Source organism: Pempheris klunzingeri, chromosome 8 (genome assembly GCF_042242105.1).
Source record: "Pempheris klunzingeri isolate RE-2024b chromosome 8, fPemKlu1.hap1, whole genome shotgun sequence".
NCBI classification, from domain to species: Eukaryota; Metazoa; Chordata; class Actinopteri; order Acropomatiformes; family Pempheridae; genus Pempheris; species Pempheris klunzingeri.
The window spans coordinates 11,931,885-11,957,128 of NC_092019.1; the positions used below are offsets into that span (position 1 = coordinate 11,931,885).

At 38.9% G+C, this 25,244-nt stretch overlaps 2 protein-coding genes across 3 annotated transcripts in view; both read left to right on the plus strand.

Moving 5' to 3' along the window:
* The window catches only part of LOC139204954 (F-actin-uncapping protein LRRC16A-like), a 66,583-nt gene extending 57,866 nt beyond the window's left edge, over positions 1-8,717 (plus strand). The window contains exons 30-38 of one of the 2 annotated variants that reach the window (XM_070834994.1): positions 250-316; positions 534-760; positions 982-1,091; positions 1,222-1,470; positions 1,568-1,778; positions 3,559-3,595; positions 3,722-3,997; positions 4,282-4,431; positions 5,916-8,717. In XM_070834994.1, the coding sequence (XP_070691095.1) occupies positions 250-316; positions 534-760; positions 982-1,091; positions 1,222-1,470; positions 1,568-1,778; positions 3,559-3,595; positions 3,722-3,997; positions 4,282-4,431; positions 5,916-6,094 (1,506 nt within the window). In that variant the 3' untranslated portion in view covers positions 6,095-8,717. The remainder of the gene's footprint in view (positions 1-249; positions 317-533; positions 761-981; positions 1,092-1,221; positions 1,471-1,567; positions 1,779-3,558; positions 3,596-3,721; positions 3,998-4,281; positions 4,432-5,915) is intronic. The other variant, XM_070834995.1, reaches the window with a different exon arrangement.
* Positions 8,718-9,814: 1,097 nt separating this feature from the next.
* LOC139205333 (secretagogin-like) lies at positions 9,815-19,516 on the plus strand. The gene is made up of 11 exons (XM_070835509.1): positions 9,815-10,011; positions 10,409-10,479; positions 11,859-11,951; positions 15,046-15,135; positions 15,846-15,902; positions 16,308-16,385; positions 16,880-16,935; positions 17,064-17,109; positions 17,264-17,323; positions 18,278-18,346; positions 18,910-19,516. Exons 1-11 carry the CDS (start codon positions 9,942-9,944, stop codon positions 19,036-19,038), a joined length of 819 nt encoding a protein of 272 aa, XP_070691610.1. The 5' UTR covers positions 9,815-9,941; the 3' UTR covers positions 19,039-19,516.
* The last annotated feature ends 5,728 nt before the right edge of the window (positions 19,517-25,244 follow it).

Below are 25,244 nucleotides of genomic sequence, written 5' to 3' on the forward strand. Positions count from 1 at the left end.
GACACGTAAACTGTGGACAAAATCCCAAATTGGAAAACAGGATCCAGCAGTCACAGTGTTGATAAACAGTGTGATTTTTGACATTATTGCATTTTCTTATTTATCTATGTCATTTTTTAATTGTTTTTCATGTTTCTTTTTGAAAAACAAACTTGGCATATCAAACTGAAAGATCAACCAGCCTTAAATGAGATAAATAAAAATCAGTGAAACAAATTTGAGCTGATCAAACTGTTGCTCCTCTTTCAGATGACTCCTAAATCCAAGAGGAAGAGCATCCACAGCAGAATGCTTCGGCCCGTGTCTCGTGCCTTTGGTAAGCAATATATTATATCTATTATATTCACTTTATTTTATAAGACATTAAGCTATGTTATAAGTTCTAAAAATGTAATGGCTTATGGTGGCTGGTTGTAATCATTCTGTATTTGGTCACTACTGATGCTGCTTAAACCTGATGACAGGTGAAAGTACACTTTAAAATATCAATGTTTGTCTAATTAAAAATCTCCTAATGACCCTCCAACCTATAGAGATGGAGTTTGACCTGGACAAGGCCCTGGAGGACGTCCCTATCCATATGGAGGACACTTCAACTTCATCTCGAACACCACCTACTCCGTCTCAGGTCCTGTCAAAACTGGAGCATCGTTCGCCAGGAGCGATGGTGGAGCTGCCGTCTGAAGAGGAAAAAAAGCTGCAGCACTTCACCAAACAACGACCCCGCCGGAACAAGAAAACACATTCCAGCAAAGTACCTGTGAGTAAAGCTTTGCAGGCATCTTTCAAGTTCAGTTCAAGACTCCGGTAGCCCCAATAGAAACTTGCTCTCAATCACTTGCAAGATAAAATTAAACAGAAAGTACTGACACCAAACATGAGTTGATTAGATAACAAATAGTCACATGCTGGGAAACCCTAGATCAATTGTTTGTAAGATAGTCCAGACATTGTATGAGATTCTTCAACTTCCTCTTTCAGCAAATTAACAGTGCTCCATCTCAAGATGGGGAGCAGAATGGCCTCATGGGAAGGGTGGATGAGGGCGTGGACGAGTTCTTCTCTACAAAAGTCACCAAAATGGATTCCAAGTAGGCATAATGCTTTATTTACAGTATGTGTTTCTTTAGAGAAAAGTGTACTTAGAATTTACTGTACTCAGTTCTTAGGCTTCATATACATTAGACATGTTATGTCTTTTGTCCTTTTGTCTCCTCTCAGACGTTCCCTGAAGAGTTCAGAATCTCAGGATGGAGAGAAGAAAAAGAGTAAAGGAGGATTCCTGAATCTCATCAAACGGTCTTCAAAATCCGATAAATCTGATAAATCTGATAAATCAGATAAATCGGATAAGTCAGAGAAAAACCAGGCGCCGCCTCCAGCCTCTGGTACAGCCTCGACACCAGCTTCCACCATCCCTGAGGAGCCCTCCTCTCCAAAGGTGGCAGTAAAGAGCCCAGCCCAGTCCAGGTATAGATCATTTTTCTCTCATAGCACAGTACATTACAAACTAAATAAATCAGTCTCAGTGTACCTGATTCACTAATAATCCCTTTCTTTACTACAGAGACGCCTCCATCCGCTCACAACCCACAGACTACAGCAGCAGCTCAGACCGCTCAGAGGAGCTGAGGACGCCAGACTCCATAGACGAGCCCTGGGAGAGTTCAGACGGCAGGGGCAGTCCCCAGGGAGGCCGGCGGTACCCAGGTTTGCAGATGATGGGCAGTGGCCTCCTGGCAGAGATGAAGGCCAAGCAGGAAAGGAGAGCACACAAGGTGAGGTGGTGTACTTCAGAAAGTAAGCACAAAGAAAGGTCTTGTGCCTGATTTAAACCTGAAAGGAGAAGATGATTAAGCTGACTTACCAATCTAAACACAAAATAACATTTTAAAAAGCAGCTGACAAAATATGCTTATATAGAATTAATGTAATATAAAATTTCAAGCTTAGTAATTGCATTCTTGGCAAGAGATTCAAATTGTAGTGATCACCTTTGTACTGAAGTCTAGACCTCTATTTGTGGAGTTGAGAGTGTAAAAAAGGGTGTTTAAGTAAAACAGAAGAGAGAAACTGCATTATTTAAGCTAAATTTAAGCCATGAAAGCAACAGGAAAATCTATTTTTGGCTAATGATGTCACAATCAGGTGACAGTTAGAGATAAACTACCAAAAAAAGGTTTAAGGTCTTATAATAGCAGTATGGCAGCGAGATAGAGATGCTTGTTTAAGTAGGGACTCATTTTAGTTTGTTTTGTGAGTGCTGTACAGTCTCCACTTGTCACAGCTGTTTTGCTCAACACTCACTAACTGGATTCCAACTGGGAGAACACACACAAATTGCCTGTATGTCTTCAGGCAAGTCAGAGCTCCTGTCAACGTGTTGACATAAAAACGCAAATAACCATGATTTTCTGCCAGACAACAAGGTGAAAGGAGGAGGGAGGGAGGCAGGGAGGAAGGTGATGGAAGCATGAACAGTAAATGGACAGAATGAAGACAAGAAAGACAGCTGATATGCAAATCATGACTCACAGCAGAACATAAATGTTGTGGGAATATTTCACCTGCCTGAAATCCCCAATTTCACTTAAATGCCTTAAACTAAAAGTGCTCTCAGTTCTTACATCTCCTTTGCTCTCTTTTGTACATTAACTTGTTCATTTCCTCAAAAGCACAAAACGTAAAAAGTATTTTTTTTAATTTGAAATAAGTCCCAGTGTGATTCAGAGGGAACAGAAATAGGGAGATAACACATATCCCAGGAGTGCAGTAACAGTATCAGTATGTTGTGTACTATTTGTGCTCATTTGCGCATCTGTGCCATATAAGTTGGTGTTGACACCTGTAAGTGTGTGTTCACTAGATGTATTATTGGTCCCTATCTAGTTCCTGCACTGCAGACTGTGTGTGTTTGTGTGTGTGTGTGTGTGCGTGCGTGTGTGTGTGTGTGTCGGTCTGTCTGTCTGTCTGTTTGTCTCTGTGTGTGTGTGTGTGTGTGTACGCGCACTCAGTAAGAGGTTTATAGTGTTTGCAGCATTAGGGTTTTTTTCCGACCTTGTATCAGTGGCACTAAAGCCTCTCCTGCCATCTGCTTGTTCTGGCTGGCTTCCAGGTGTGTGTGCGTGCGTGTGTGTGTGTGTGCACGCATGTCTTTGTGTAAGCAGGTAAAATGGAGAGAGCTATTCAGAAAGCAGGTCATTTATACAAAGCCTGGATGTCTGAGCTGTATTAAAGGCATTTTCTAACACAAAGGCGCCCCCCTGTGTTGAGTGGCAGCGTTGCATATACACTCCACATCCTACCTTTGCACTTCCCCAATCACTGGTGAAATAAAAGCTTGAAATTAGAAATATAACGAATGTAAAATTAACTACAATGTGTAAAATAAATCAGACTCAAAAAGGTGGTTCTTACCATTTTGTATAGTGTTTGTACAGACTAGGTTCCACCTTATAAAACTGAGTAAACCATTAAAATAAAAAATAAAGAATTTTTTTTACGATTCTGCACTCATGCATATGGTGATCCAGTATTTTGTCCTTGTGTCTCCTCCAGTCTTCCAGTCCTGACAGGCCTGACAGCAATGCGACAGGTAAGTTGTTTTAAATGTTGAGATGAATATGGAAAAAGTGAGTGACAGGAGCAACTTTATATTCAAAACGGTCAAGCTGACTGTCAATTGTGTGCATTATTTAATTGTATTTTTTGCACATGTCAGCAGCCAAGCCCCAGAGCGGCATGTCAGAAAGCAGGTCCCCCAGCGGCTCCATTAGTAAAACAGACCCTCCGACTGGTTCTCCAGAGAAGACCCCTACTCGTGGTGAGACCAAGCCTGACCCAGCTCCTCGTGTCAGGGCTACGTCCTCCTCAAGTTCCCCTGGAGGTCCATTAAGTCCCAAACCACCGGTGCCACAGGGAGCGAAGCCTGCCCTGGCTGCTCGACCAAGCATCCCACAGAAGCCAAGGACCAGCAGCAGCAGCAGCAGGAGCATAGGTACAGTCACAGTGATGGATCTTGCTTGTCTTTTTCTTCCTGAACCACATCTTTTGTGGATATTTTGCTGAGTGCTCTTTGACTTTAGATTAAACAGTTAGAAGTTCTATGTTTGCATTGTGCTTGTGAGGTGTATTTTCTCTACACCTTGCACTGATGAATAGAAACAGAAATATAGACAACTTAACTCTGTACGCGTATTTCACCCTGTTGCAAAATTGTATGACAGATGAGACCGTTGTTTTAAATGGATGATATTTGTTTCCTGGTGATTTTACTGACAGATGAGAGCTCCGATCCCACAAGCAGTGGCGGTGTGTCTCCTAAGGTCGCAGCTCTTCCTCCAACACTGAAGAGGATGCAGTCAGAGAAAGACAAGGAGGGTCAGAACAGTCTGCAGTCAGGAGGCTCTGCCAACAAAACCACTCAGGATGGTGGGTCCCAACACCTGTCTGTCAAAATCTGGGAATGTCTCTACACGGTGCATTAATTACCACTGTGTGCATGCTGATAAATAAAGATTTTCAATTGCAGTGAAACATCTTACACATCAGCAGTTCCCTTTTTCTCTCCTTCGCTCCTTTGACCGGAGCAGATTTCCCCTACACGACTGATGTTTGATGTCACTGTCAGGATCTGACGGCGTGTTTGTTTCCCCTGTGGTCTCTTATATGTTTACATTGTTCCTGTGGCGGCTGCCTGTTGTCTGTCGACATGTACAAGATGACAGACTGATAGATTCAGGTCACAGCTCTCACTCAGTCCCGCTGCCTTTCATCTATTATCTATTATGTAACAGGCAGGCAGCTTGGTGAATTTTTGCCTGTCTATGCTTCCCTCTCTGTGATGTTTACATTTGGGTTTTTTTCCTTGTCTCGTGGGTGCACTTCTCTTTTTTTACTACACATTATCAGTGTTACCTGCAGGGTGCCTGACAGAAGTAAGCACACCTGATTTGTGAGCATAATTCCTGCTCTCAGGCAAATAAGAATTTGTTTTTAAGCCACTGCCTATTTGGTTTGTTGGTTCTTTGTTTTGTGGACCCTTAATAGAAGTTTAATACAATTTGTGTTGTTTTTAGTGTGCATATCTAATGACTCCAGAGAGACCTAGAGGTGGTAGTTTCTGTCTGCCTGTGTGCATTTAGTATAATCTCACAACCTCTGCACCATTACAGGGAAACTTGGACAACTTTCACCAAGGAAACAACCTTCATGATTTCAAATTTGATAATGCTTTAAAACTAAATTTAAATAAAAGACATTAGTGCCTTCATGTTATGGGCACTTCTTCCTCTTGTCTGAAGAGTACGTATACAGTACATATCACACTGTGTGCCAAGGTGCAAATCAACAACACTTTCTTTGAATCATTTACCATCATTACAGAGAAGCCAGGACACAGGACCAAGATGTCCTTATAGTATTATCTTATGTCTTATCTCCATGTTTCCCGACTGGATGTCATTTGTAGTGTAAAGGGAAAGCAGGGCTCCTGGAATATACTGATGAAATCACAAAGATAGGATCAGGGTCGATATATAAATACTAATACTTTAATTCCAATACTTTAATTTTTAACTATCTATTGTTAAGTACATTTGCTGAACCTTTTTTGAGCTGTTTATTTAGCCGCTACATTTATATACGCACACTGCTAGTATCTCTAGATTGCAGACTAGTTATTCAGCCTACTGAAGCTGCTCTTTGGTTAATGCTGCGATTTTCCTCTTTTAGTTAATGTATTTCAACAGCATACTAAACAGCAACTACATACTAAAAAATGTATCAAAACATATTTGAAAATAATTTCTCCTTATTTTCTTTCCTCTCCCCCACTTCTTCTCTGTCTCCACTCATCCCTTTGCTCTTAGCATTGTTGCCACTTACTCTCATGTGCATCTTCTCTCTCTTTTCAGCGAGGGTGGGATCTGGGGCAGACTCTGCTCAGCGACCCAGGCCTCTCCGCAGCAACTCTGAGGATCATGGCTCCATCAAGTCCAAGGACCAATCTCCAAACCCAGACAAAGACAAGGCAGCGGGCAAGAAGTCATCAGACTCTGGGGAGGAGGCAGAGAAAGACTTTATTTTGATATGAGTGAGAAAACATTTACAGCAGAAACCTGTTGACAAGCTTCACACTTTTCCTGTAGAAAAGCAGCTAAGGGGAAAGGGAACCAATCAGTTTTTGTTTATTCCAGAGGTTGTACCTGTTGTACAAAAGTACAAATCACGTTTGGTTCGCAGGAAGACCTGCTGTAGTATCAGGTAGTAATTTCAACCTTAAATTGGTTATCTATGATGAAGCTGTTGATATAAACACTTGAGGGAGGATATCCTCATTCATTTTTTCAGTCACATCCTGTCACTTAGTAAACCAAACTGTGCTAAGTCTCCTAAGAGCTTCCTTCTCACAAACTTTTCTTTTGTTCCTCCTCTCTGCTGTCAGGTGAAAATCTAATGTGTCTAAAGGAATAAACTTTTCAGGATTTGAGGAAATGGTTCTTAGGGTGATCAATACTGAAACCCGAATTTAAGTTAGTTAATCGCTAAAAAAGAGACTCAGTGCTTTCAGGAAACAGCAGACCTTTTTGTGCAAAAGACAGAGAGAGACTGTGAAATTACGAGTGTGTGTTTAAATTCTCTTTCTTTAACTAATAATCTAACGTGTTGTCACTATTTGTTGCAGTAGCTTGTTTCCCAGGGACCAAACACATGTAACAATAATACCAGGATCACTGTACTGTAACTGACCAAACATACAACCAGACCAGGACCTGATGGCTTTCCTTTAATATATTTGTATAGATTTTTCTATATGCTATTTTCAAACTTCAGAGGTGACTGAATCCATTATGCAATTCATCCTTTTTTTCAGGAAAATACAGGTTCAGCTGAGAATCTCAGCCCACCATAAATCAGAAATACACATTTGATGTACCTTGCCTGACCGTGAAACTACAAGTCACTCGTATATAGACTATATCAGACACCCTCAAGTGACTCAAGTGTGTGTCTGTGTGAGAGAGTTGGAGTGACCATATGAAGTGTTGCTTTGAGAGGACTGTGGTACACTTTAACTTCAACAGTATCGAATCAGTAAGGCTTCCGCACTGTTAACTAACACTGTTCTCTGTGTTTAGACATGATACCTTTAAACTGCAGATGTCTTTTTACGCTGTTTATGGAGAGAGGAGTATGTGTCTGTCTTTAAAATGCAATACAGAGTGCTATCGTGAACATTATGGGTTTGTATTTCTGTAAAGAAAATTATTTAAAAACATCTTCATTCTAGCTGGTGCTATTCAGAACAAATGAGACTATAGAGCATTAAACGTTTGTCACAGTCATGCAGACTCTGAATTGCTCTTAAAGACAGATGGACCCTCACTTCTAATAACATACTTAGAATTGTTAATATTGCCCTGGTGTGCTGATGGTCCAATGACAGCAAAGAACTAATCTAAAAAGAGGAATGTCATAGATAATTGGCTCGAAGGTAACATGGAGAAAATGTCATTCGCTTCCCATTTCTGTAGCTGTTTTGGTCCCGATTGTGACACTAGCCTCTTCAGTCTGATCTTTGTGTAAAAGCGGGACACTGAGGGAACTCCAACCTTCAAACACTCTTTCTCCTCAGCATCTCCTACACACTTTGACCTTCAGGGTTTTCAGATTCAGTTCACTTTCCCGTCTGGGCGAGACAAGACATTTCTTTGAAATTCAACCTTTAAGGAGCTGATGATCATATCGCCTTTGTTTTAAAAAAAAAATAATAATAATTGAGAATGCAGATTCTGAAATGGAAGTGAACTGGAAGTGAAAGTAGATGTATTTTGACCACTTGGACATTTTTTTCTGTATGTAGCATCTTCAGGATCCGGATGCTACACAACAACAACACAGGTCTCAGGCCGATTCCTCTTATATTTGTCTTTTAAGAGCAAGAAATGCCCTTTTCACACTGCTTCACAGTCAGCAAGCATCATTAATCTGATCATTGATTGGCAAAGCTAAAAAACCTGAGATTTGGGGGTAACTCATTCCTCTATCTACAGGTTGAACCTTAAGTATTTGACTGTTGACCTTTGCATAACATTATGCTGCATTTATGTCATATTGGAGTTACAGTGATCACCACTTTTCAACTTTATAAATACCAATAAAGTTGTAATTATGACTGGGAAACATCGAATTCTCTTTTATATTTTCCTGACAAAGCAAGCAAATGTTTAAATTTAAAGGATATGGTGCTATATTGTCAATGCACAGTAGTCTGAACTCCTATGCAACCAGTTTTGCAGTCATAGAACCATTTGAGTTGTCTGGTGGCACAGCAATGTACCCCTTAAACACCTGTATGTGAGATCCAACTAATATTTAATTATATCAACAGTAATCACTGTGGAAGTACTTTTACTTTTGACTATGTAGTAGTTGTGTGCCAAACTGTGCACCAACGTGAATTTTAAATGTGCACTAGCCTTTGTTCTTCATGCGCAGTGAAAGGGGCACAGCTTGTATTTTACTGTACTGTACAAGAGTTTAATTCAAGTCAGGGCCAAAGGTCTTACTGGTGCACCTTTTCTTATGGTGTCTATTAATGTCTGTCTGTAGGATCATGACAAAATTTTGCATCTTCGTCACTAATTAATCATGGCTTGGAAATAACACTGTTCCTGCTGTATATAGTTGATCTGTCTCTGATGTCAACAACTCCTCTGATTTACAGTCTCAGTAACAAAAACTCACTTTTTGTTCTAAAGGTATTCCAAGACAAAAAAATAATACCCCTATGTTCAAAGCAAACACATGTGGCCGTGCGCTGTAATCTGTTCACATTTTTAGCCATTTTCTTGATAAGAGGAAATTATACAGACACCCGCTTCGTCTTTCACTCGTCTGTGAGAGACGTCAGAAGCAGCTAGTTGTGTGAAAGGCTGATGACGATTTCCTGTTCAGTTCCTGAAAAATGAACATCCACGTCATTTCTGTTGGTGCATGGAGTGGAGAAAGTGAAAATAACCAGTAGCATTGAGTCTAGACTCCCAAGTCTACGTGTGTGTGACTGCATGATGTGGCTGTGAGTTGTACTGTATGTATATATGTGCTTTCATACATGTAGAAGTGTGTGCGTGTGTGTATATATGTAATATACACACTGTGATATATTCACACACCTATGTGAACACAGCAAATCCTATATTGTTTTGGTACTAAGTGCACTACTATACTAGGGGTTTGTTTGTAACTTATTTGGAATAAAAACGCAAACCATGGCCGGTGATGTCTTGATCCTTTGTTGTTTTTCCTCTCACATGTACATTATGTTCATAAATGTAGATTATTAATTATTTGTATGTATTAATTTGTTATTATGTGGACTCAAGTTAATGTTACTTTCATTATGATTCAAAAAAGATGATGCAAAACAATGACTGTTTTCCTTGAGCTAGAAAAAAAATGCATAAATACAAATGATATGTTTGCTCTTTTTCGGTCTTGATACATTATTTCTTCCATTTTGTGACGGATCAATATGTTTCACTGAGTCATTCTGCTGGTGTTGGACATTTCCTCATGCAAATATTAATATTGATTAAAATAATTTTACAGGCTTCATAATCTCTGCGCTCTTTTTTTTTTTTTTGCAACTTTTATTGAAGATCTGCTTTGCAGTGTAGCCATACAGCCACCAGATGGCAAATACTATACTACAGTCTCTCTCTCTCTCTCTCTCTCTCTCTCTCTCTCTCTCTCTCTCTCTCACCCTCTCTCTCTCTCTCTCACATGTCTTTCTCTCTGTCTTTCACACAGAGGAGGTGTGGTTTTTACGTCGGAAAGAGCATATGTCAACCAAGCAGGGGATTGAACAGTGCATCACAGTTTGTCAGTCTGTTTTCATGTGTTAAAGTTAACGACTTCCTTCACTTTTCTTCATCAAAATGGACAGTGCTTTTGACAACCTGGATGCAGCTGGTTTTCTGGAGATCTGGCAACACTTTGATGCAGATGGTGAGAAAATTCCAGCAAAGTAAAATACTGTTCTCATTTGTGGTCACAAATTTGTGAGTCTCAGATGCAATAAGTGATTTAAATCCTTATGTTAAATATTGAAAAATACCTTTTTTGTCTGAATATAGCAAAATTCTACATAAAGTATTGAAAGAAGTCATTTGTCTTATGTATCCCATGTCAAGTCAAAGTGAAAGCGCCTTTATTGTCATGACATTGTACACAATGCAACAAGATTAGTATATGCAGATATGTCTGCAAGGGGATTGATACAAGTGATAGAGTCATTGAGTGACTTCATTGTACGTTTTCACTCAGTACTTGCATCTTGTGGAAAATTTACACTTGTTTCACTGGACATGCAACATAAAGACTGATTTTTTTCTTTTTTTGACAGATAATGGCTACATTGAGGGCAAAGAGCTCGATGACTTTTTTCGCCACATGATGAAGAGACTGGGTCCACAGGTAAGTCACCTTTGTTTGGACTTTGCAGCACGTCTCTGCTGGGTGGACAGCTGCCTCTGTGCAGTTATCTGGATGGGTGGGGTGGCTGTAAGGATATTACACACAACACAATTAAAGAGGTCTGGTCATTGTCAAAGGAAAAGCCTGTTACTTGTCCGGAAGCCCTCTCACTGACAAGTTATAAAGGAAAACCAAATGAGCACACAACTACTAGTTAGTTTCCTAGTGTATGCTTGAGTGTGTGACTGGACTCCCTTGGATACTAATGGGATATTAAAACAAACAGACCACCATCCACATGTCACTTTGTCCCTCTGATGTTTGCAGTCCATCATTTATCATCATTTCCTCAGGAAAAGTACCGTTTTGTGCAATTCTCTCCAGCTACAAAAGCACAGGGCAGTAATTCTATTATATTCTACTCAGATGATGAAACATTTTGTGACATTTAACAAATGGTGCCTTTATAGTGCAACAAATCCAGTAATAATCAAGATTCCTCGCGCATAAACCAACAATATTTGCTATTAATTGCTCATATGCAAATGATTGTATTTGCATGTGTTACACTGTAAGGTTAAGATATTAGCAAAACCTAGAGTATACATGAGTTTGTTATGCAGTGTACATAGTGTCAATATGTTAAAACTTCTGCTTAGCAACAGGAGATAGCTGGCGCCAAACATGAGCGTCTGATAGGACAGTGATGCTGAAGATGAATGCTTGTCTTTCTCTAATGAGCACGGGTCTGGCACCTTGCAGTCTACAGACTGTGTGCTCTGCACAGTATAAAACAATGATTCAGATTTCAGCATCACAGATCAACAGGTTTCTATAGTTACAGTGCCGTGATGGAGAGTTTGCTGCTAAATATATTTCAACGGCTGACAATGTTCTCACCCTCAGTTGCTTCAAGGTTTAGTCTGAGCTCTGGTTCAGACAGAATATGGTCTACATAGGAGAAGAAAATGTGATTATCAAGTCAGAAAATCATGCATCTCACTCTCTGTTCTGTGTATGAGAAGGAATAGGGCAAGGAGAGTGAGCTACATAAACTCTTTACGAACAGTTAGCCTGGGGTTGAGAAAGCAGCGAAAGATCAAAGGAGTAGCCATGGTGACATTGCCTAAAATAACTGTGATTCAGCCAGTGAAATATGTGTCCTTCAATATGATTCTTTTCTGCGATTTTCAAGTATTTTTGTGCTGATTTTAAGTTGTCAGTGTAATGTGCCATAAGTTGTATTTTTATTTCAATTTACTGTATAAGCCATTTTATTTTGCCCTATATTATATCATCATCATATCTGTGATCAGCTTAATACAAGTTGTGAATTTCTAAAAGTGGCTTTGGGGCTTTAATCGATTGCATCTCTACAGGAGAAGGTGACTGATGAGAGAGTCCAGAGGCTGAAGCAAAGGTTTATGTCTGCCTATGATGTCACTGCTGATGGGAAACTACAGATTCAGGAGGTACTACATGATTTCTGTGTCTCCCTCATTCACTTGACCATTTGTTCCATCATACTGTGCTAAAAGTAGGGTACTCCATAGTTAAGTGAAGCACTGATTATTACACTTTTTTTATAGCAAAATATGACAAGGACACAAAATGTGGGATACAGCTTCGGTCATATCCTTTGTCCTTCTACGTGTTTATTTGTGTCTGTATGTGTTTTATTTTTTGTGCCGCCAAGAGGGGAGATGAAACACTGTGAATAGTTGTCCTAGAGGAATTCACTTCAATACACTGAGCCCTTCATCTACCATTAATTAGAAAACATGGATCTGTTTTGCTCTACAGTGCACTTTTTGTGGCAGTTCAGCAACATCCAGCATCACACTACACAGGTCAATTTCCTCTATCTACACCATCTCTGTCACTCTCTCTGTCACTATCTGCTCACTGAAAACCTTGTAATGCAAACTTCCTCTTAATTCTACATCGTCTTTCTCTTCTCCACCCTCTCTATATTTATCTTGTGTATCCATGACATTAATGTAATCTCAAGAAGAAAGAAAACCAATTTCCTTTGCTACAGAGGGTCACACTGATCCACCCTGTAGTAAAGAGACAGCCAAAGGAGAGCAACAATTGAACCATTTACCCAATTAAACATCTAACTATCTAGTGTATATATACACCACACACTATATATGTAACCCTATATAGTGTGAATAATTCTGAAAAGGTAAAACAATTCTTCTAAATGGAGAATAACCTAGTGATAATTTTTGACTGTCAAATAGGACTCTCAAAAATCCCAAACAAATTGTTTGTAATCAAGGGAGATTGATTCTCAAATGGCTTTTTAATTGTGTCAATTAGTTTAATTACATCAAACTTGACTGACAAATAAACAGGCTGCTGCTGTTTCCCAGAAATTTAAAGTTAGATTTTGATGACATCGCCTTCTCAGTCTTCCCTCTGCAATTCATCAGAATAATGAAGTGCATTTTCTTTCATTCCAAAAAAAAAACCAAACATTCATTAAGCCAATCCCTTAATGCATTGCACCCACAGACTCCAAAGTCTTTGGCTTTTACTCATGAAGCTGAAAAAAATCAATATACCGCTGCAATAAATGGCCTGTTGAAGACACGGGTTTACTGTAGCTGATGCAGGAACAGTGTGTCCAGACCTCTTTGTATAGTGGCTTTGCATAATAGTAGTAAATGTACAAGTAAATGTACAAATGACAGATGACCGGTACAGAGATCTGAACAACAAAATGAACTGTTGAGCAGACCTATTAATCAGATTTAAGGGCAACATTTAACGTTATTGACCATGGATGGAAAGCTATCTAGTCTTTTTAATGAGAATTACTCAGACAGTGTGTCTGTGAAATGTGGAATTCCTCAAGGGAGATGCCCAGGCCCACTTATATATTCCATTTTTATGTATTATTTATCTCACATACTTACGCTAATGACATTACAGTATATGCATTAGCAACAACACCAGCTGATCTGACTGCCATCTTGGCAGAAGTTGGTCTAAGGGGGAGGAAAGTATCACTAAGCTAAATGAAGAGCATGAGGAGTCACTGTATTCATGATTTTAGTTATTATTGCCAAAGAGCCCAAGCCAAAAAACAAACCAGCCCAAAATGAAAATACAATCACATTGCAAAGTACACTCTCCAAAAAGAAACAGAATCATCAGTGGGGTTTTTATTCATCTACATACCATATTGAAATTGTACTCCTACAATTGTAATGTTATCTTATCTACAAGATCTTGTCTTATATTTGCCAATTGTGTTGACTGAAATGTTCAATGTATATGTTAAATGTATTTTTAAAGGTGGAGCCCAGGAAGACTAGCTGTAGGATCTTAATAAATAAACAATATATAAAGTAGAGACGCTAAATATGTATCTACCGACCGTTTCAAGTAAAGCAGTTCCTGCATGTAGTGCTTCCTCTGCTCTGGACATTAGGAAGGAAGTTTGCAAATCTATCAGAAAGCCACAGTTTCCTGTGTGATTTCCTGCATGAAATTCCTCTTCTAGTACAGTAAGATATGACTGGTGTTCACTCACTGTCAGAGTAGAAAAATGCATTTGCACTTTGTTTTGTGTATTGTCGAATCCCAAGATTTGTTATATTTGCACATAAACAAATACAATATAAGCAAGCAAATATGCAAGGGTCTCTACCTTCTTGCCAGCAACCTTCTATATTGATAAGCTGATAATTGATAGAGGTCTGGAGATTGAAGCTGCTATCCGAATGCCTTTTTTTCCCAAGAGTGACTCTTGGAAAACTTTTCTTTGAGTTTTGCACTTCTGGTGTGACAAAACAAGCAATTTGCAGACATCAAACTTTGGTCAATTGTAATGGAAATGTTAAAATAAATACTATTCAACTGATGCATGTCTGAAAACATACAGAAAAGACTTTATGTTGATCTGCGTTTCTTTTTTGAACAGCTCGCACTTCTGGAGTTGGCGTCACTGTTGGTGCATTGCGCTTGTTCTGACTTTGAAATACTCTCCAGCTTCGTGATCCTAATGGCCGCAGTATCATCTTGTATTTTTATGGGATTGATGATGAGGGACCAGTTTAATCTGCTAATGGAGGCCTGATACTATTAAAGAAGGACAGGCAAGAGAAGAGCAACATGAACTGGAGAGGAGCCAGGAGGAGCTGGCGTACAGTATGAAACATAAAATCTTACTTATCCCTCAAGCCATGCAGGTAGTTTTAGTTTGTAGAGCTTAAGATATATGTGGTTGACACTTCTGCTGCCACCTTAATACAATAAAGATGAATGGAAATAAAAAAATATATATATTTTAAAAGCTCAACAGCAAAGTCTCTTTTTGTCAGGATAATCCACAGGCCTCATTGTCAATTGTTTCATTGGATCCATTAACTCTGCAGGAAAAGATCTAATAAAAACGGACCTCAGATCTGAACAAGATTGCATTACCAGACTTGTTTAAACTGGTGATTCTCTCCAAGAATAAAACAGACAAGACTTAACAAGATGAAAACCTTCACAGAACATCACTATGTAGTCATTGGACTCTGCTCCGACCTCTGACTTGTTTTCCAGTTGGCCAACATGATCCTCCCAGAGGATGAGCACTTCCTGTTAATTTTCCGCAGAGAAGCTCCTCTGGACAACAGTGTTGACTTCATGAAGGTAAGGTCACAGACTGCACTAAACATTACTATGAGATGAGACAAGACAACATGAGATGAGTGCTACCACCAATAATTGTTATCCTGATGGTTTAAGACATATCTGGAGAAACTGCAACGTTCATCTGTTAGTGAATATTTTATGAAACCCAAAAGTATGTCATATAATAGATCAACATACAACAGGTAAAGAACCAGAGTAACAGATTATTATGTTTTAACACCAATAATAATAATTCCAGCTTTATTTCAATAGATTTTGAACATACAACTCAAACTAGGAGCTGGAGCATTAGATAAACTCTAAGTTAATGATAATGGCAAGTAACATGCAACACATAAACTTGTTCCTGCCCAATAGTAATCTGGTAAAACCAGACTGAACAACAGAGTAGACTGCTGTATTGTGTTGCAACACATGTAGGAGGAAGTAGTTCAACAACCTCACATCCCCACATCAGTTTTAACATGACTGGGACCAGTCCACATTTTGATTCTTCGTCTAAGCAGTGGTGAAAACACTTATGGCATTTCTTTTTAACTCAGAAAATACCCTAATTACAAGTTGGTTGGTTTTAACCATCTGAATTTCATCTGTTACAGTGAATTCCACTTCTCATGAATGTCACATTATAAAACACAACAGAACAGCACTGCTAACTGCTAACCACTCGACACTAGTAAGCATTTGCCCTTTCCTGGCCACTGTAGATATGGAGGAAGTATGATGTCGACTGCAGCGGCTACATATCAGCACAGGAGCTCAAGGTAAGGCTGTCAACACAAACAAAATGTCTCTTTTCTGTTCAAAGAGCATCCAATAGCGGTGGCATTGACAGAGAATGACTGTAACCCTCAGCCACTACTTCCAGAGATGTTTGACCTTTTTCAGCCCTTGACAACATCTTTTTCTTTAGTATAGACACTTTTGGCCGATTCTGAAAATACTGTGTTGTCAAATTATGATGTTCAAGATAAATACCAATAGAATTAAGTAATTCATTTGATATTTATTGTCACAGCCTCTTCTTTTGGAATCCACTCTTCCTCACTTCATAATGCAATGTGCAGTAATTAGGTGTCGTTTGTTGTTAGTGAATTGTTTTCTATCCCCTTTTGGATTTGATTGTTTTTTTTTCTTGTCTAAAAATGTGATGAACGTTTGTCTTTTAGGCTTTCCTGAAAGACCTGTTTCAACAGCATCACAAGGAAGTGTCATCTGATAAGCTGGAGGAGTACACAGACACAATGGTAGTGAAACAGTTCACTCACACACACACACACACATACAGAAAGAGACAGAGAAACACATATGCCTCAGTAAAACTTAATCATCTGTAGTGTATGTCTGGCTGTAGTTAGGTAACCATACTTGATACTTACATTTAGGCTGAAAACAAAGTGTGTGCAACACCTGTCCTGAAAACATTATGAAACAACAGTTGGTCAGATGGACTTTTCACTTGTGATATTATTCTTTTGAGGTTTTGTGTGCTGCTGCTGCAGACAGGGTGACACAGAAGGCAGCCTGTGTAGTTATAAACCGTCTGACTAACGCAGAGTCTCAGCCCATTCCTACGAGTGTATAGATTTCAGTCTGGAGGAGATTGGGTCGTGCACAAAGTCAGATCGAATGATGAGTTGGCTGTGGGGTCACAGGTGACGTGAGGAGATAACTACAGCAACACAGAAGACGGAGAGAGTGGCTGAAGTTAAATCCCCAGTAAATCCCCTTTTTCTTGCAGATGAAAATCTTTGACAAAAACAAGGATGGCTGTTTGGATTTGAACGACTTGGCCAGGTACTTTTCAAACAGTAGGATAAAGATGACTGTCAACTGTGATTGTATCTGTATTACACAATACAAATGTACGTGTCTTTTTCTTTGAACTTCTATTCTAGTAAAATTTGATTTTCTTTCTCAATTAGAATCTTGGCTTTAGAAGAGAATTTCCTCCTCCAGTTTCAGATGGATGTAAGTCTATTGTTGTATGTATCTTGTTCTTTAAATGAAAATACAAAGGTAAATCATGTTGCAACAGTTCAATAAATCACCGTCTGTAATTTTATCTAATTAGTCTTCCCCCCATATTCTTGATTTTTAACAACTCCTCTCTTCTTTTCCCAAGGCCTGCAGTAAAGGGGAGAGAAAGAGAGACTTTGACAAGATCTTTGCCCATTATGATGTTGTAAGTACAGTAATATATCAGTTAGGACATAGATGATGACTGCTATTTCATAATTTCATCATATCAAAGCTAATTACTGGCATGCCCTGCTGGTAGAATGTGGATTTTAGGCATTTTGGTTGAAGGAATAACCTCCTCTGACCAAAAGGTTGCAGGTGTGAATGGTCAGTTAGCCTGCAGGAAATAAACCAGCCCTCTGGTATCCCTGGTAAAGCTGCCCAACAGCTGAGTGTATAACAGGTACTACTGCCTGTGGTCGTAGTGGTCACTTTCATCAGAATGTGACACAGGGTGTCTTTTTATTTAATGTCAAAGCACAGCATTCATCGATAACACAATGAGAGTAATTCTTATTTTACCAATCGATATTTTTCCAGTTGAGGCAGATGTAACATTTTCCATTCCCAATAACACTCTCAAATTTGCATAATGTGTGGCGTTGTGCAGAAGAGGAGGCACAGCAACAGTGATTCCAATTATCTCCCTTACTTCTGTAATGAAACACAATAAGATAAAGCACCCATTATGTTGTCAAGTCACTCTCTGAGATGGTGAGTTAACTCTGTCAGGCTCATTCACAGAGCAGTTCCAGATAGGAGTCAGTAATTCCTATCAGGAGTCACTGATAAGCTTTCCCTGTTCCCTTTCTCCAACTAAAATCACATTTATGACCTTGTCTATGATGTCAAGTGGTGAATGAACTAATGGCTCATTAGAAACCTTTTTATTCTGCCTGCACTCACTTTGGAGAAGATTTGTAAGTAAGTGTCATTGTTGGCTGTCAGTCAATTTTGGTTTCTCAGGCAATTAGCTTGGATATAAAGTCATTCTACACAAAAACAAGAACATGCCCACTAAAGGAAGACTAATGAATGACTTCGTGAACATTTTGTGTCTTTGTTTTGGTCACCTTTATTCTTTCTTGTTCTCTCTTTTTGTTTCTTTCCTGTTCAGAGTAAGACAGGAGCGCTGGAGGGTCCTGAAGTGGATGGCTTTGTCAAAGACATGATGGGGCTGGTCAGGGTAAGAAACCAACATGCGTGCTGCCAACATGCCTTTTGACATTCAGATATTGGGCTGGGAACACACCTCGCTGAACTGCTGTGGCTCGCACTCGTATCCTGCCTTTCCTGCAAACACTTTTGAGAACCTGTCATGAACAACTTTATACAACTGAAACAATTAGAAATGTGATCGATTCTCTGACCTAATCGTACCAAATGTAAGGATTCACTGCTTCTCTGTGTCATATTGTTGTGAACTGAATGTTGGAGTGATAGTCTTATACAAAAACGCTGAAGATACTATTCTGGGAAATCATGATGGGCATTTCCTGCGATTTTGACATTGATGAAACAAGGGTCTGTCTGCCTGAGGGTTTATTAAGTGCAGACCTTGTCTCCCAGTAAGTTGATTTATTGAAAAAGCAGATGTTAATTGAGTTTGATGGGTTTAGATCTGTCAAATGCCAGCACTGTGTTGATATTTAACTAAAGCTGACAGAAACAACTTAATTAAAGGTGTGCTGCACATTTACAGTGTCTTGGCTCTCCACTCTCCCTTCCCCCCTCCTCTGTCTTCTACAGCCCAATCTCACCAGTCTTGAGCTGGACAAGCTGCGAGCAGTTCTGCTGCGTCACTGCGACGTCAACAAGGACGGAAAGATCCAGAGAAATGAGCTTGCCCTGTGTCTGGGAGTCAAACCTAAAGATTAGTTGCCGGGTTTTGTGATATTATGAAACACTGAATCTTGTTGTCAGTAATGTCAGAGTGTTGTTTGTATGTTCCAAATCAGTCTGATTACTGGGTGATTTAAGGTCAATATTTTTAAGGAGTTGCTTGATCCTGAATATGATAGAAACACAATTCAGTGCTGTGTGATGAAAAACAAATTATACGACTGTACATCGTCTGTGACTTGAAATGGCAGTGCTTCTTGCGCATGCTGAAGGCTAAAAGAAAAATGTGAGATGTGACTGTTTTTTTGGCTAAAACATCTGTGCTGTCAAATTTGTAATGTATTTATCAGTTTGTTAGTCGGTGAAGCTGTTAGCATAGTTTTCTTTAGATTGTTGCGAATACATTGGCCATTATTTGGCCATTTGCATGTTTCTCTGCAGACAATTGAAGTACGGCATGTTGTAACTTTAATATAACACACTGTTGAGTAAATAAAAAGATGATGGCAGTTGATCATATGATTTTTTCTTTCCTCTTGTTTGGTACTGTAATGAAACATTGTAGTGTTTTTTAAATTATAGAAATTAAACTCTTAAATGTATCAAACAGGATTGAAACTTAATTAACATGTTTAACTTGCTTACTTCACATTTTGATCTGATGAGATCATAGAAATGTACATAAAGTAGAAGGAAGTATTAGTGTTATTCCTAAAATATTCATTTTGTACCACTAATCATAATTGTGCTATTTAAAAATCTTAGAAATGAAATGTAATTACAAATTACTATTTACTTATTGTAAGTGTAACTTATATCTACGGTATCATCCATTACAGAAGAGCAGATGTTCTGTAGAAATTCTGAATAATTTTGTAAATGATCCCAAACTAAAACCTGCATAACCTTTATTGGTGTCTTTTGGATACATTGTCAAAAAGCATATTTACTCATCTTTATCACGCTGCACATGGTGTTTGGTTGAATGCAAGAAAATTAATAAAAATGACACATCAAATATCCTCTTCAAACTTATTTAAACAAATGATTTTTCAGGAGAGTGATGAGTCACCAGCAAAGAGGGAGAGTATACTGACTTTACTGAATAAACATTCCAATAGATTAATTCAAAAAATGCATAAACATCTCAAAGAGAAGAAAATGCTCCTGGTCATACAAACGTGATATTGTAGACGTGACCTTAGGCCTAAACATTTGAAGTGAGCAGTTTCATCTCCACCGGGTGCACTGTAACACAAGTCACTGCAACACTTTTGTTGCAACTGTGAGATGCAACTAGCTGACAGGGCGAGTCCTTGTTTGTTAAGTAGAAGCCAGAGAATGAAAACAAACATGGTTAAGTAGATGGAAACCCTTCCGGCCACTAAAAGGGAGCTAATGGCGCTTACCTAAAAGCTTCACTCTGCCTCAGAACACCCGATTGCCCTTAGAGTCTGCACAAAGCTGTAGTGTTGGGTTTGACTGGCTTGATGTGTGTGTGTGTGTGTTCTTGTACTTTAACATAGTGAGGACCAGCACACAGTTCACTTGCAGAGTGAGGACATTTTGGTTGGTCCTCACAAATTCAAAGGGCTGTTTGAGGGTTAAGACGGAAGTTAGAAATAGCTTTCGGTTAAGGTTAGGGAAAGGTTTAGAGAATGCATTATTGGACTGAGGGTCCTCACAAAGATAGTATTTGTGTATGTGTGTTTGTTCTCCCATCAAACAGAGAGGCACAATTACAGACATAAAAAAGAGAATTTACACAGTGTGTTTATATACAGAAAATAGGACACTTTCGTGAGTGTTTGCATGTGTATACTGTGCTGTACAGTGAAGGGCTTATGATTGCGTGTATTTGTATGGGCAGAGCAGCTGCTACACAGCTGCTACAAAACAAACAGTTTCCCATTTAGGCTGAAAGCTTTACTCCCCACAGGCTTCATTAACACTGCATGTTTAACAGTTACAAGGAGTTTCAATATAATGCCGTCTGATATTTCTCATCATCAGAGTTGAAGCACTCTAATAAATGTAGAATCAACAGAGCATTTTCTTACAATTGAAAAAAACATATTTACTTTGTCTTTAATTCCCTTCTATCCATTTGCAATAATCTCTTCTACAGTACCAGCCAGTTGTAATTTTCTACAAAACTGTTTACATTCATGCAGTAGTGATGTAGCGTCACAGTAAAACCGCCCTGAAGCCGTATTGCTCCGAGCTCCTGAACACATTATCAGCCAGTTAGGGGTGTGTAAAATTATTAAGTAATGTTTTATTCAGTAGCGCTCCATTGCTGTCATGTTAACAATTGCTTCACCTGGGGCTTTATAACTGTAGTGAATGATCTGTTGTAGGTTTAGCTGGAACACAACACAAATGATGCAAAACCATGATAAATTAAGGGGTAAGCCATGGCCAAACAAAAGAGCACACTGTGTATAACCTTTTGTAAAGGACATCAGTATATAACTCCTAATTTTGTGTTCACTGGTAGCCTACTTAGTCTAGGAGTGGTTGTCAGACGACCTTTAGAGTGTGAATTCTTTCTGAGTCAAAGTTGCAGTGTCTTAGTTAATTCTCTTAAATTTGTTTGCATTGTGGCCTAATTTAAGGTCTTAAGCTAGAAAAATAAAAGCAGCCTGAGGAGTCGTTGGAGCCTGGTAGGTTATGGAAAACCTAACTACAGCTTAACCTAACTACATTATAGTTGGATTCAACTCCCTGTCTAGTCCACATGTCATCCATATATGTCAAAAATGTTGTTGATGACTATCTTTTCAAATTTCATGTTAATGTATTTTTGCTAATATGTCTTGTTAAATCTCTCTGTTTGCTATTACTCTGCAACTATTCTTCAAACAGAAACACCCCTGACTGCTCCTGGTGTGTTGTTGATGAATGAACCATTTAGCTGACAATGATATTGAACAAACAAAAGATAAAACTAGGCACATTTTTGTGTGAGATTTTGCACCTGAACCTGGTGAGATTAATACACTGAACTCTATCGTGAGACACAAGTTGGAATATTGTAAACTGCTGAAGGAACACTGAAGGATAATAATCAACACCTGACCTGAACAGACCCCTAATGTAACACCTGTTGATCTAATATTGGTGTGTTTGCTGGAGGCCCTTTTAATATTAAGGGTGCATCTGTTAAACTAATTGTGTGTGTGTGTGTGTGTGTGTGTGTGTGTTTGTGTGTGTGTGTGTGTGTGTGTGTGTGTGAGTGTGTGTAAGAGAGAGAAAGAGAGCTCATAAAAACCCCTCCCTTCCATAAAGAGCATCATTTAAGGTTCACATTGCGTAATGCTGCCCTCTAGTAGTCAGACTGATGCATTGCAGTTATTGAATTCAATTGTTGATTACAATTGATAATATAGGAAATACAATACGATTAAATTAAAACAAACAAAGCTAATTATAGTGAGTGAATTCTCTCCACTGAAAATCCCAGCAGAACAAATGAAAGCCTGTTTTTTTGCACTTGTGGTTAAAAATATCATTTAAAAAAAATGGAATAAACTGTGGTACCTTGGAATTTTAAGTGAGTGTGAACTTGTTGTGCTCATACCTGTCATTAAAATATTTTTGGTTTTTGGTTTATTTTTCTTTACACTTGGGTAGGTAGGTAGGTACATTGGGTAGGTGTTTTGTTTTGTTTTTTACCTGTCCTGATAACACTTACTTTAGCTTAACATCTTACAACCATTGTGACAGAACAGCTGCTTTACTGCATGAAGCTGGTGCACTTGTCTGCAACAATGAGTAGTTAAATTTAAGGCCATTGGCACCAGGCTCCTCACAGGGACAGACGACTGACCCCCAGGTACCTTTTTCCATGTCTTTTCTTTCTTTTTCTTCTTTTCTTCTCTGGCTCCAGAGCATTCTCTCTAAGTAAACAACAAATAAGAAAAGTGCTGTAAATTGTAACCCTTAAAAGTTTCCCTCTGCCCTTCTTTAAGGTTACGTTTCTGTCCCTCTCCTAGGTGAAACCTAACATTCCCATTCCCAAAACGCCAGCGGTGATGCAGTTCACGGGACCTATAAGCTGAATTGTAAACATAATTCACAATGTATGGATTTCCCAGGTCACTGGTTGCCATGGTTTCAGCTGAGCACCTCAGTGACCTTTACAACAGAAGGTCAGTCAGAGGAAAAATATATGTTTTGGCACAAGAACTCATTCAGATTTGTGCCAACAATTTAAATGATCTTTTGTCCTAATTCAAGAGAAAATAACATGCAGTATGTAGACAGATGTGAAAGTCCACAACAAACCTTCTTCCAACAACTGCTGCTCTTAAATCTACTGATGTTGTTTGAGAAGCTTCAAGAGATTTGTCATCATTTCATTTACTTTGAAATTGCCCCAAATTCACTTTTCTCGCTATGGATTACAATGGATCTTGTGATCTGATAAATTGAGACGCTTCACAGAGAGATTCCACTCATATTATACTGCTGTTTCAAATGTTTTGTAGCAGCAAACAATATATCGAATTTAACATTACAATACTGTTTTATTGTATTTCTGATATCTGATCATATTTTTGATAAATGAGAAGCCAAATCTTGCAGAACAAAATGTTACATTGTGCTCCAAGGAAGAAGTAATAACTAAGAAGAGAGTGAAGGCCAAGGGTGCCAACAACACTAGCGATCATAAAGTGCATATGTACGTCACACAGCACATCAGCACTTACAACTGGTATCTGCATAAAAGGAACCTGTATTTACAATGCTGTTGGGTAAATAATGCAAAATGTGTGGTCATGGTCCTTTTGTTAAGTGTGACGCAAGTCTCCTAACTCTCTTAACGTCCCTTTTCTGTACAAATCACATGGTCTCCTGTGGTTGACAAACACTGCAGATCCACTGTCATAGCCCTAAACAAACAAACCAGTACTGGGGAACTGAATAAAGTGCGTAATGATGCAAACCATCTGGCAGAGGAGACATCATGTTATTCTGCTAAAGTTTTTAATTAGGTGAGATAAGTAAGTATATAAAGTAAGAATTGAATTTATTTGATACAAGCAATTAACAACAAACTTTAGATGACACATATTTGAAAGTTATTCCATAAACGTCTTGTATAAATTGATTAACAGGCCATGAAAAATTCAGTGATAACTGTTCATTTTAATAGAAATATTAGCCAAAAAGCAAAATTCAAGCTGTGATCTGATTCTCCAGGATGAAATGTTTATGCTCCGTCTTTCCAGTCAGACCTCCCCGGGTTTGTCCTGTTTTTCGGTGCTCTCTGTTCACTGCTAAAAATAAAACCTGTGAAGATGTGGCCATAAATTTGAAAAGTTGAGTTTGTTTTCCTGTGAGATCTCCTCCAAGTGGCAGTCATGTGGTCACTTCTTCAACCAAGAAGAAGTTCAAACAAACCTCACTGTGGAACAGATGCAATCCGTCTGTGGATGCAAACTATGACAAACTGTGAACACTCAGCAGGGTGTCCTGTCAGAGGAGCAGAGAGAGATTGAGTTTCATTTGTTAGCCTGTGGCCATTGGTGCCAATAACAATAATGATAAGTGTGTGAAGAGTTAGCTGATTTATTAATCTAGCCCTGATGTATGTGAATTTTTTCCCATTCTTAGAAGTTCCTCATGAGAATACATATTCAAAATATATTCAAAAATATCTTTTTAGATATTTCTTGACTTACGTAGATTCAAATCTGCACAAGAAACTGCCAACAGCTAAACATATGGACATATGAAGGGCATCTTACCATCTTAATACATTACATCTTAATCATCATTATCCTCTTAATACATTACAAACACTAGTGTTGAATCAACACCTTTCAGTAATTCTCACTCACTTCAGACCATCAGGTCGTTTTGTCTACCCTGGCAGAAATATAAAGACTCTGACATCCTCTTGAAAGGCATCCTGAGATGTTTCCATAGTGTGTGTTTTATTAGTGGAAGTTCCATATTGTGTCTATCCACCGCCACCCACCATAAGACACATCTGCCTCTGTCTCGGTGTGTCTCAGCTCATGTATGGTGGCGTACAGCAAATAAACCCCAAGTGAGAGATTTGCGGTGGCCTCCCACGCTGTTAAAACCCACTGCCTGACTGCCAATTGGAGAGAAAATTGAAATTATGAAGAGCACTCAATTTGATCTGCAGAGGAAGTAAAGTAGACTGTTGACATGAGCATGACAGAAAGCAGGGTAAAGAGACAGGTTAGAGGGGGAAATAGAAAGAG

Coding starts and splice junctions, on each gene's coding strand:
- LOC139205333 (XM_070835509.1), top strand. CDS start 9,942: ATGGACAGTGCTTTTGACAACCTGGATGCAGCTGGTTTTCTGGAGATC. Junction 10,012..10,408: donor GCAACACTTTGATGCAGATG/GTGAGAAAATTC, acceptor TTTTTTTGACAG/ATAATGGCTACATTGAGGGC. Junction 16,936..17,063: donor GATTTGAACGACTTGGCCAG/GTACTTTTCAAA, acceptor TTTCTCAATTAG/AATCTTGGCTTTAGAAGAGA.